Genomic DNA, 12,112 nt, shown 5'->3' on the forward strand with positions numbered 1-12,112 from the left:
ATATGGAAATAGCCAAATAAATAATCCATTCCATTCTGTTAATTTAGATTTTGTGATTTAAAGGCTAGGCGTCGGACGAAATATGTAATATATTTTTCCATTAATGCAAGAAATTAAACCTTGTATAGACAAACTGTCCCAATTGCCCTTCATTTACCCTATTTAGAAATCAGACAGAAAAAAACCACAACTTGAGACAAGAAGATGTTTAGTGATCATTCTTGATTTAATAATAAAAAACATCCAGTCATATCGCACAAATAATAATAATACTTGACATACAGCTTACTGAATAAAAATACAGACAGTGCAGAATGTGCTGTATGTAGACCTTCTGCAATCCATCGAAGTTACTACAGGAACTGGACCTGTTCTAGAATTCACACTAGATCTGACTGTCTTCAACAAGCAGCTTTGGAACCATGTGTAGATTATCCCTGGAACTGAAAGTGTGTAAAGACTGGTTCTACAACCTGTTCCAGACCTGAATGCACTCTAGAAGCAGCTTTGAAACTGATGGCTTTCTAGCATACAAGGTGGAACTGGCTATGGAACGAAGTGCATTCTAGAACTGGTTCTGGAATCTGCTTTCTAGAACTGGCCACGGAACAATACATCCCAAAACCGGTTCTGGAGTCATCTAGATCTGCGTTCTAGAACTGGCTCTGTAACTGAGTGTATACCAAAACTAGTTCTGCACTCTGCAGAACTCTAGAATCAGCTCTGGAACTGCTGGCCTTTTAGCATTTGGTTTGAAGCTGGCTTTAGAATTGAATCTGTCCCAGAATTGATCCTACAACCTGCTCTGGATCTGAGCGCATTCTAGATTTGGCTTTGGAACTCAATCAAACCGCACTGAGGGGTACAAATGAACCAGAGTCCGTTTTAACCGGACCAAATAGTGTTGGTGTGAAAACGGCCTTAGGAACTGTGTCCTAGGCCCCAGCGTTCACCTTGGAAATGTGAGTGGGGGTTCCAGAACTTGATTCTACTTTATTCTATTTGAAAGTGTGTCGAAGAAACTTTTGAACTGTGTTTTTGAAATGACTGTGGAACTGCATTTTATTATAGAAACTGGCTTACTGTTTTTGGAAATGGAAATTCAGTTCATTATAATTTCTCTGGCACTATTCTGTTTCTATTCTAGACCACAAGACAAATGTAAACGTAATGGAAAGATACAGACGTCACAGCAATACAAAAATAAACCAATGCTAACATTTCTTATTAGTATACACCTGAAGTTTAGTACACAACATGTCGCCATGTAAAACAATTAAAATGAAGAACTTATTAAAAATGAAAAAGAGAACAGAGAGAACAAAGAGATTTTGGAAGCTAGGCTGTTCAGCACAGGAGAGTGTATGGAAGTACATGATGTGAGAGTGTGTGTGTGTGTTTCTGTCTGTGTGTGTTACTCGTCAGGTTTTCTCTTTGGTTTTTTGGGGTTGCGGGAGCGACTTTTGGCTTTGCAGAGTGGACAGATCGGGGCATTCCGGTGGATCTGCTGATGGCATGACAGACACGCCTGGATAGAAACAACCAAATAAACCATACATTTAAAGTCTGGACACAAACAAACAAACATGCAAGTACACAAACAAACCAACAAACCAGGCAACAAAATCAGCCCTGAACCAAGAGCCCTTAAAACATGCTTTGCCCAATTTATGTCTTAAAACATGCAATGTTGGTAGTGCTCCACAATTCACTAACAGAATGATAGTCACATTTAGCAACAAGCTAATACACAGTCAAGTCAGCTCCACTAATTGTCCCTCTTATTAGCACCACTGATCATATGAGCCTTTTGGAATTATTTAGTTACAGACCATTGTTAATCAGTAGTCCAAATACTAACACCACAGAGCAGCTATTATTTGGGTGGTGAATCATTCCTAACACAGCAGTGGCACTGACATTGTGGTACTGTGTTTGTGTGTGTGTGGTTGTTATTAGTGGATCAGCAACAGCAGTGCTGCTGGAGTTTTTAAACACTGTATTCACTCACTGTCCACGAAACAAGTATCTCCATTTTTGTAAATTTTTAGTTTACTACATAATTTAAACACAAAAAATGTCCCTTACACTGTGCCAACATTTTTTGATGAACATACTAATATAAATACTTAAAAATGACCTAAAATTAATAATAAATAAAACATTTTTATTCACTTCCACTGAAACTTTTTTCTCTCTTCTTTAAAGTTGCTATTTTGGAGGTACTTGTTTTTCATTGGACAGCGACAAAATGTGTTTATGTGTTTAAAAACAACAGCAGCACTGCTGTGTCTGACCCACTCGTACCAGCACATACACTAACACACTAAGAATGACCCGCCACCCAAAAATAAACTCCTCTGTGGTGGTCCTGTGGTGCCCTGGCCATAAAAGAACAGTAAAAAAGAGGACGACAGTCTGTAGTTATAGAACTACAAAGTGCTCCTATATTCAGTGGAGCTAAATAATTGATAAAGGCGGTAGAAATAATAATGAAATGTTTCATAAATGTTGTGCTTAATATATATATATATATATATATATATATATATATATATATATATATATATATATATATATATATATATATATAGTAAAAATGGATATTTCAGCAGGCTTGAGTGCGATGATATATATAGTATGGGTGGACAGTGTTTGGACAGTGCATGTAGATAAGGATATATAGTAGGTGTGTCCACGTGCGTGTGTGTGGGCATGCACATGTGTTTACCTTCATAGGTGGTGGCTGTTGTCTAAAAGTAGCTGGTTGTCTTGTGTCCTGTTTTCTTGCTGCTTGAAGCTGCTGGGCTGCGGCTGCTGCTGCTGCTAAGGATTCTGGGATTGGCGGTTCTTGAGGCTCAGTTTGCCATTCAGCCTTCTGCTTCTCAAAGTAACTGCAGACCCACAATATACATACAAATACAGGGTTATACTTAACAAATATTGGTCCCATTGACCTTATATATTTAAATATTTATTTATAATTTATGTAAATTAAGTCAGAGGTGTATATTTTGTTGATTGTTAATACATACATTGTACTTACTTACTCGTAATCATCAAAATTATGTACTAACATGTTAACTAACTACATATAAAATATACTAACATGTGGCTACAAATGCTACAAGTGGCTATATGTAATATATGATAAATTTATACATTACCGGTCCAAAGTTTTAGAACAGCCCCTATTTTTACCTGTCCAGTAGAAGTGCTGTATGGCCCAGACAAGTTGCTTTTTTATTTTCTATCTTAGAAATAACTATATTACTGCATTTCATCTGTCAGACCTCTAATTCTTCTATTCACTGCTGAAACTGAGACTTAGAACAGTGTTAAACTGAGCTAAAGGCACTGTTGCCATGTTGGTCAACTAAACATTTTTTCTCTACCAGTTTTCTCCAGTTTCCATTAGTCTTTTGAAGGTGTAGAAAACAGCAATCACTGCTCTATAGCATAATTTGTAATTTCTCTAAAGGAAAGACTTTTAGAGTTACCTGTGTTCATGTGTCTTTTTCTAGATATGATAAAAGTCTGAATGTGCTGCGTGTTGTGTAAATGCTGCTGTAACACAATAAGTTCAATACTGCTTTACTACACATATAGGAATGGTAAATTAGCATTTTTTAAATCAATTCCAAAGCTCAGTTTATCTCAATTGCTGTTTACCAGCTGTAAGCTGTTAACCGATGAATTGTTTGCTAAAAATCACCCCTCTTGTACATGGATTTTTTACCATTCCTGGTTATTGACATGTTCTGAAGAGCTTTAATGGCAAAATGAAGGGGGAAAAGGGTAAATCCTTTTGACCAGTAATGTATATAGTAGTAATAATGTAATAATGGCCCTTATTTTAAAATATATATCTATTATTTATGTTACTAACTCCAGGGACAATCTTTCCTCCTCTTGACTGAGGTCTGGCAGTCTGTGGAGACCAAGGGTCACTCTGAGGGCATCCACGTGATCCTTCAGTGGCTTATACTCATCATGCAGCCGGCGTGTGGACTCCAGCAGCTTATTCAGATCACTCTCAGACTGCTTTATAGTGTTCTCCATCTAACACACACACACGCACAGTGAGAAAGTTAACCCAAGCCACATATGTTTTGATTAGTTATCTTGTTCTCCTGCAGAGACAGACTATGCACATACTGAATATGCCAAGACAAACATGTATACCTACCAAGGTGTGTCTAGTGTATATATACTATACTGATATCAGCATGTAGTACAGTAGCTCCTTTGGGTGAATTTAAGTGTATATGTAATTCGGAGTTGTATATATTCTTGGAATTGCTGCAACAATCCTCTAGGCAAAAAACTTCATCTTAAATTAGCGTGTTTAACTTCTGCTTTATTTTGAGCTTATTATTATTTGTCTTTACTTAATTATTATTCACCCACTGTACCTTTTCTTACTTATATTGTTGTTATACTGTGTTGTGATTATTTTATGCACAAATTTGTACAAAGTCAGTATTGCTTGTATGCACGTCATTGTTAAAGTCATAGTGTGTTTCTGTGCTTGTGTGTACATACCACATTAATATCAGCGTGTATAAGGCGTAGTTCTTCCACATGGGCCATCTTCTCCTGCAGCAGTAGGTCCATTTCCTGTTTATATTCTCTCAAGTGTTTTTCCTCACCCTCCAAAGCCTGAAACTCAGTCCGCAGACGAGCCTTCAGCTTTTCCATTTGAACTGTCTTATTCCTAAATAACAAACAATAATCAAAACCTTCATCTGAACCATCTTATAAACTGTATAGCACAATGTAACAAAGATTTCTGATAAAATAAATATCTTTTTTGGTGTCTGTAATAGAGTACAGTAGTACCGCAGACCAACAACTGACAGTGAGAGACACTCAGACTAAAGTACTTTAAACACGGTGAAGGTAGTTTCACACACTGTCACTGTAAACAAAGCACTGAAATACATTCAGCTCATTGTTTGGACAAAGGTTGATCAACTACATTCTGTAGAGTGGAATAAAATCAAGTTGAGGTTATTGGGGCTAATATTTTCTGTTCTACTTTTTGATGTAAAATAAATCTGATAACTGCGTTCGACACAGCAGCTTTTATTTATTGATCAGATTTATGTGGATGATTTGTTTAGGCGGGAAAGCTTGTCTGCTGTAAACAATACAGAATTTTATTAAATTAATAGAGTTTACCAGATTAACTTTTACAGCTCAACCCTGCCTATGGGGGAATGTCACAATTGCACTGGCTCTGCTTTTGGTGTTTGAAAATTAGAATTTCAACAAATAAGACAAAAATATTATACTTGGTAATTTATTTATTGAGGAAAATGATCCAATATTACATATCTGTGAGTGAAAAAGGTATGAGGTATGCAACAAAATGTTTCTGGTAACTGCTGATTAGTCCTGCAGACCGGCGTGAAGGAAATTTAGCCCATTCTTCTGTACAAAACAGCTTAAACTCTAGATTGTTGGTGGGTTTCCTTACATTAACTGCTCACTTCAGGTCCATCCACAACATTTCGATTGGATTAAGGTTAGGACTTTGACTTGGCCATTTAAAAACATTAACCTTATTCTTCTTAAAAAAAGCCTTTGGTAGAATGGCTTCCGTGCTTAGGGTCGTTGTGTTGCTGCGTGACCCACATTTTCTTAAGATTCAATTTACGAACAGATGTTCTGGAGTTTGGAGTCCAAACTGTTTAGAGATGGTTTTGTAACCTTTCTAGCCTGATGAGCATCAATATTTTTTTTCTTTCTGAGGTCCTCAACTTCTTTGATCATGCCATGATGCACTTCCACAAACATGTGTTTGTTTTTAAGAGCAGATTTACATAGATTCCTGTTCCTAAATAAAACAGGGTGCCCACCTGCTATTCCTAGAGGTTCACATACTTTTCCATCTACAAATACGTAATATTGGATCATTTTCCTCAATAAATAATGGCAAAGTATCATATTTTAGTTTCATTTTTTAGTTAGGTTCTCTTAATCTACGTTTAGGACATCTGATGATGTTTTAGGTTATATATATACAGAAATATGGAAAATTCTAAACAATACACAATATTACACACATACACATTAAATACATACATAAAAACACACACAGCTCTGGAAAAACATAAGAGACCAAATTATTTTACCAAATTAAAAAACCTCTGGAATATAATCAATAGGAAGATGGATGATTACAAGCAAGCTGAACTGCTTGAATTTGTGCACCAGGAGTGGCATAAAGTTATCCAAAAGCAGTGTGTAAGACTGGTGGAGGAGAACATGCCAAGAAGAAATCTGTGATTAAAAAAACAGCGATATTCTACCAAATATTAATTTCTGAACTCTTAAAATTTACTCTCTAAAAACTCTTTATGAATATGAACTTGTTTTCTTTACCTTATTTGAGGTTTAAAGCTCGGCATCTTTTTCGTTAATTTGACCATTTTCATTTTCTGCAAATAAATGCTCTAAATGACAATATTTTTATTTTATTTGGAATTTGGGAGAAATGTTATCTGTATCTATCTATAGTTTATAGAATAGAACAACATTGTTGTTCTGTGTATTAGGAACATTTATTATTCCTAATAAATGTATAACCATCCTTCTCATTTATATATTTATATTTAGTAGGCATTGTTTTATGTTGCCCCACATTAGGAGGGTAAGGGATCAGGTGTAACTTTAGGACAACCGTTTTAGAAGAGCATCCTTCCTGACAGTTTATTTAATGCCACATTAACACGGTCACACCTGCAGTCCTTTCAACACTTAAACAGCTTCTGAAGTTATTTGAACATTTACCCATAGCGCAGTTAGCAAGATACGCTAGGTTAGCTAACGTTAATTAACGCTTTATAATTAGTTTACTAACCTAAGCTCGGTAACTAGCTAGCCATCTAACTAGACAGCTAAACACCCATAGTAAACAGTTCAGCTCGTTGGCTTTAGCTTAGCCTATTGTGGCTTGTGTAGGTTAGTTAAGGCTAGCTAAGAGAGTCGGGCAAACTAGCTAACATACACTTGTTTAAAAAAAACAGGAGTTTATTCACTAACACAACAGCCAGCCTAGGTTTATCTTTATCAGTCAGTGTGATTAGCTCGATTAGTGATAAAATCTCCAGATGTTGAGGAGGACAATAGCCTAGCGTTAGCTGCTGCCTCTCGCTCACTACACTCATCTGCTCCGCGCTGTTTGGTTTAAAATGAATCCGCTCACCTTATTTCTTTAATATTCTCCAGTTTACACATGATCTCCTGCTCGTCTGTCATCATGAGGCGTTATCGAGCTGCCCGGATTAATGAGGGAGAAGCACTGATTTCGGCTGCCAAGTCATAAGCGGCGCTAACCAGCTGTGCACAACGGTACCAGCTGCTAAACACAAGCTAAAGACTACACCTCCCATGAACCTTTGCGGGGTCCTTTAAAAGAGACAGTGGCCAGCAAAACAACAGAAATGGAGCGCCGGTATAGTAAAAAAAATCCAAAATTTTCAGCATCTCATTATAATAATAATAATAATAATAATAATAATAATAATAATAATAATAATAAAAAGATATAATAATAATTATAGATTATTATAATGAGATATAATGTCGCAAAAATTATATTTTATATTGTAATAATAACATACAGCCCTGAAAGAAAATAAGAGACAACTTAAAAGGATGAGTTTCTTTGATTTCTCCAAATTGAAAAGCTCTGGAATATAATCAAATGTGAGATGGATGATCACAAGCCATCAAAACAAACTGAACTGCTTAATTTTTTGAACCAGGAGTAGCATAAAAATATGCAAAAGCAGTGTGTAAGACTGGTGGAGAAGAACATTCAAATATGCATGAAAACTGTGATTATAAACCAGGGATATTCTACCAAATATTGATTTCTGAACTCTTAAAACTGTAGAATATGAACTTGTTTTCTTAGCATTATTTGAGGTCTGAACGCTATACATCTTTTTTTGTTACTTCAGCCATTTCTTATTTTCTGCAAATAAATGCTCTAAATAACTATATTTTTATTTGGAATTTGGGAGAAATGTTGTAAGTAGTTTAAAGAATAAAACAACAATTTTCATTTTACTCAAACATATACTTATAAATAGTAAAATCAGATAAACTGATTCAGAAACTGAAGATCTGTACATTATAAATGGTAACATAGTTACAACATAATATGTTGTTTTTATGATATCTCATAAAAGGTGACTTTCTCATAACTGCAAGGGCTTTATTTTATCATTACATCCGATAAACACAAGATACTTTCTCATAATTACGAAGTCTTTATTTCAAGATAGGGGTTGCAGGTGGGTTACCCACTATATTAACTGCACACCACTGATACACAGAAACAGCAAATGTAACTTTGTCACAATTTCCTGTGTTACTTAATTGTTGGAATGCACGTAAAATTGATCTTACTAGACATTCATTCTCTCAAACATTCAATTAGCTGAACGCATCTTTGATACAATTACCACTGAATCGAACCTTTGAATCACTGAATCGTGTGAGTAAAGTTGATCTGATTACATCCTAATTTAATTTAATTATAATCTGAAAAAATCCTCATTCAGCCAAAGACTGTACATCACTGAATCTAACCTTCAAATTACTGAATCATTTAAGTATATTTAGCAGAATGGCAGCATTGTTGTGAGGACAGCAATAAGTTGATCTGCCTAATCAATCCTCCTCCATAGAATCACTGAATCGAACTTTCGAATCACTGAATCGTTTAAGTAAACTTAGTAGAATGGCAGAATTGTTGTGAGAACAGCAGTACGGTGCCCAGACTAATCAGCCCTGCTCCATAGAATCATTTAATCGAAACTTTGAAGTACTGAATCGTTTAAGTATATCTAGCAGAATGTCAGAATTGTTGTGTGGACAGCAGTGAAGTTGACCAGACTAATCAATTCACCTCCAACCCACGACTGCGATTCTTTGAACTAAATATTTGATTTACTGAATTGAAAAATATGAACGAGGTGGTTCGGTAATCAAATCGATAGTATTTGTACATTTGTTCAGATCTGTCTAATTAAATCATCCTGTCTTTAACACTACTACTTTAACGACTCAAACAGATAATACTAGACTGTTGCTCTTGTTAATCATAATGGATCAAATTGGTGCATATTCACACAGACTTATTTAGATATGCACTTTTTTCTATTTTTACTCCTGCTTTTTAATCAGTTAGTGGTTTATATATTTGCTTTATGTTAATTTGTGATTTTTATTCTTGGTTTGCTCACGTGTTTTTGTGTGGTTGTTTTATTTGCCGTAGACCTTTTTTTACTGGGGCTAAAAAAATAAAATAAATAGCTAAATTGATTTTTGATTCATTTGAATCGGGCGCTTGGAAAGAATCGGTTCAGTGAACCGAGTCGATCTCTCCCTTTACTGTACGCCTGCCACCCGAGCGTGGCGACAGGGGGCGTCCGACTTGTTGCTGCTGCTGCTGGGCAGGCGGTGGGAGGCAGCCAGGCTGCTGCTGCTGGTGCTGGTGATGATGGTGATGATCCACTCGGTCGACAAGCTGAACCGGGATTCATCCAACCTCCGAGACCCTGAGCTCCACCTTTAAGTGAGCCGTCCCCCTCCCTCTCTTCTCTCTCTCTATCCCTCTCTCTCTCTCTCTCTCTCTCTATCCCTCTCTCTCTATCCTTCTCTCCCTCTCTCTCTCTCTATCCTTCTCTCTCTCTCTATCTCCCTCCCTCCCTCCTCACACCGTCCTTCCCCCCATGAAGCAGCAAGGCTGGAGAAGGTGGCCGTAATCGACCCCCCCTGACCCGCTATAATAAATGGTTTTGGAGCTGGCAGCGCCCGCCAGCGCAGGCCCGTCGCTGCAGCGCTGCATCCCGCACATCGAGCGCGTTTTCCGGGTGAAGGTGAGCTGCAGAGCCGCGGACCCCCACCAAGGAGCCTGCGGCGTGCTGGTCAACATCGACGATGGCACGGAGGAAGACTGCACCAAGGCGAAGGTAGGCAGGAGTGCGTGTGCGTGTCTGCGCGCGCGTGTGTGTGCGTGAGTGCGTGTGCATGTGTGTATGCACGCGCGTGTATGCATGCACGAGCGTGTCGGCGGCTGGCTATCGAGCCCATCTGAAGCTCGCGCCAGCTCGTGCAGCTTCTCGGCTGAAGTCTGACTCCCTCGCGCCGGGGTGCTGGCTAGCATTTAGCCACATTTCCAGCGCTTGCTCTTATTTATATACCATATAAAGCCGTATAAAACTTACAAACATGATCACCAGGGGCAGGGAAACGCACACGCGCGCGTCTGAGCTGCACTATGGTGGGGGTTAGCTAGCTAAAGTGATGCTCACGACTCGCCTTCCCCTCTCCCTGCTCACTCCAATGCACCTGACAACCTTTTTTCAAAGCTAGGCTGCTAGCTTTAGCTATGTTCCCTGCTTTCAGCACTTTGATAAGTAGCTAATATTTCTGCTGTGCTTCTCTCAGGCAACGGCGCCCACACGTTGGAGAGTGCACATTGCAGTGCACTCTCTCTCTCTCTCTCTCTCTCTCTCTCTTTCCCTCACACACACTCAAGGCACTGCATCAGGTGTTTTCTGTGCAGAGCAGCTCTTATCATTTGCTCCACTGTGCATGTGCAGCCTCCTCCATTCAGTGCATTTTTGGCACAAACATTAACCACTAGCCTGCCAGAATAGCAAAAACAGAGCTGTCGGCCACACAGAGGCTCTTGTAAAGGTAAATGAATGAAAAACGTGACAGGTCATGCTGCAAAGTCAAAGCAGGTTGATACAGGGTTAAGTGGGAGCTACAGAATCCCAATGCAGAAAACCACATGCTTTAGCATTCTGGCTGCACCTTGCATTAAGGATCATGGTTAAAGGGAGAGTCCAGGAATTAAAACAATGCAGATGTAGCTAGTTAGTGCAATTTGCAGAATATACTACTGTACTACTAGCTGGGACCTGTTTCTTGTTAGCTAACTAACCTAGCTGTGTAACTAAGTGTTCAAAATATGGTGTAGGACACAAAACCTTCCAGACACATTAAAAACTCATGTAAGAATCTAGAATTACCGCAGTTAAAAGTATAGTTTGGCATAGAATACGAAAAATCGAATTAACATGATTTGTCCCTTCCCCAGATCAGCCAAAACATGTTCAGTATCCTTCCTTAGTTTAAAACAGGACATGGTAGGATAGAGCTGCTAACAAACTCTGGAATTACGCTGTCAAATATCACATCTCTGTGAACACACAATCAGATTTGGTATTTATTGGCTATACAGCTCTGTGGAAAAACTATGTAAACAAAGAACCTTAGAGTACAACAGCATAGACAGACCTTATTTATTATCATTAAAAATAAACATCCACATTGTAGAACTAGAATGCCACGGCTTCTACCACACAGCTGAGCCTCAGTAGAAAACAGTTGACTGGACTACAGGTGCTTTCAAACCTACCTTGTGTGAAATCACCTAAATTTGCCTAAATTTCCTTCGGGATAAATAAAGTATCTATCTATCTATCTATCTATCTATCTATCTATCTATCTATCTATCTATCTATCTATCTATCTATCTATCTATCTATCTATCTATCTATCTATCTATCTATCTATCTATCTATCTATCTTGTTTGGCTTAAACTAAAACAGTGGTTGTAAAAGATGCAGCAAACCAAAGTCTGGACCAATTGTGGACCAAAATGTGGTTTAACTAAAACAATTTCTGTCCAGATCAACTGATCCTTGGTCTGGATCATCTAAATTATAGTCCAGTTCATCTGCAGTGTGGAATCACTTTTCTGAATGGTCTACATTCGGACCAGTTACAGGAAGTTGAGGCAGGCTGTCATCACCCATTCAGTAACAGAAGAGAACAAGAACTGGTGTTGTGTTGTGCCAAAATCTGACTCCCCATCATGTGCATGTGCATCACACAACAGTATGGGTACAACAGATTACACAGAGATAATGGGAGGCAGAATTCGGCACAACGCCTGGAAAGGCATCTCACAAAACAACATTCTACAAACCATTCGTTGTAAGGTGTACGCAGACAACCCACATAGATGATGACGACAAGAAATACAAAAGTTACTTAGTCAGCTTACTAAACTACAGT

At 38.1% G+C, this 12,112-nt stretch overlaps 2 protein-coding genes across 3 annotated transcripts in view; one reads left to right on the forward strand and one right to left on the reverse strand.

Annotated features, from left to right (window-relative positions):
- Positions 1-203: 203 nt before the first annotated feature.
- Positions 204-7,392, reverse strand: zc4h2 (zinc finger, C4H2 domain containing). Its single transcript, XM_007256404.4, has 5 exons — positions 7,214-7,392; positions 4,546-4,717; positions 3,890-4,062; positions 2,732-2,894; positions 204-1,528 (listed from the first exon to the last, which is right to left on the reverse strand). The coding sequence occupies exons 1-5, from the start codon at positions 7,267-7,269 to the stop codon at positions 1,415-1,417; spliced, it is 678 nt and encodes a 225-aa protein (XP_007256466.1). The 5' UTR covers positions 7,270-7,392; the 3' UTR covers positions 204-1,414.
- A 1,900-nt stretch (positions 7,393-9,292) lies between these two features.
- Positions 9,293-12,112, forward strand: part of zc3h12b (zinc finger CCCH-type containing 12B) — a 28,132-nt gene continuing 25,312 nt past the window's right edge. For both annotated transcript variants that reach the window (XM_007256402.3, XM_007256403.3), the window contains exon 1: positions 9,293-9,992. In XM_007256402.3, the coding sequence (XP_007256464.2) occupies positions 9,813-9,992 (180 nt within the window). In that variant the 5' untranslated portion in view covers positions 9,293-9,812. The remainder of the gene's footprint in view (positions 9,993-12,112) is intronic.

This window comes from Astyanax mexicanus, chromosome 1 (genome assembly GCF_023375975.1).
Source record: "Astyanax mexicanus isolate ESR-SI-001 chromosome 1, AstMex3_surface, whole genome shotgun sequence".
Lineage (NCBI taxonomy): Eukaryota > Metazoa > Chordata > Actinopteri > Characiformes > Acestrorhamphidae > Astyanax > Astyanax mexicanus.

Coding starts and splice junctions, on each gene's coding strand:
- zc4h2 (XM_007256404.4), bottom strand. CDS start 7,269: ATGATGACAGACGAGCAGGAGATCATGTGTAAACTGGAGAATATTAAA. Junction 2,895..3,889: donor GAGGAAAGATTGTCCCTGGA/GTTAGTAACATA, acceptor GTGGGTCTGCAG/TTACTTTGAGAAGCAGAAGG. Junction 1,529..2,731: donor AACAGCCACCACCTATGAAG/GTAAACACATGT, acceptor GTTTCTATCCAG/GCGTGTCTGTCATGCCATCA.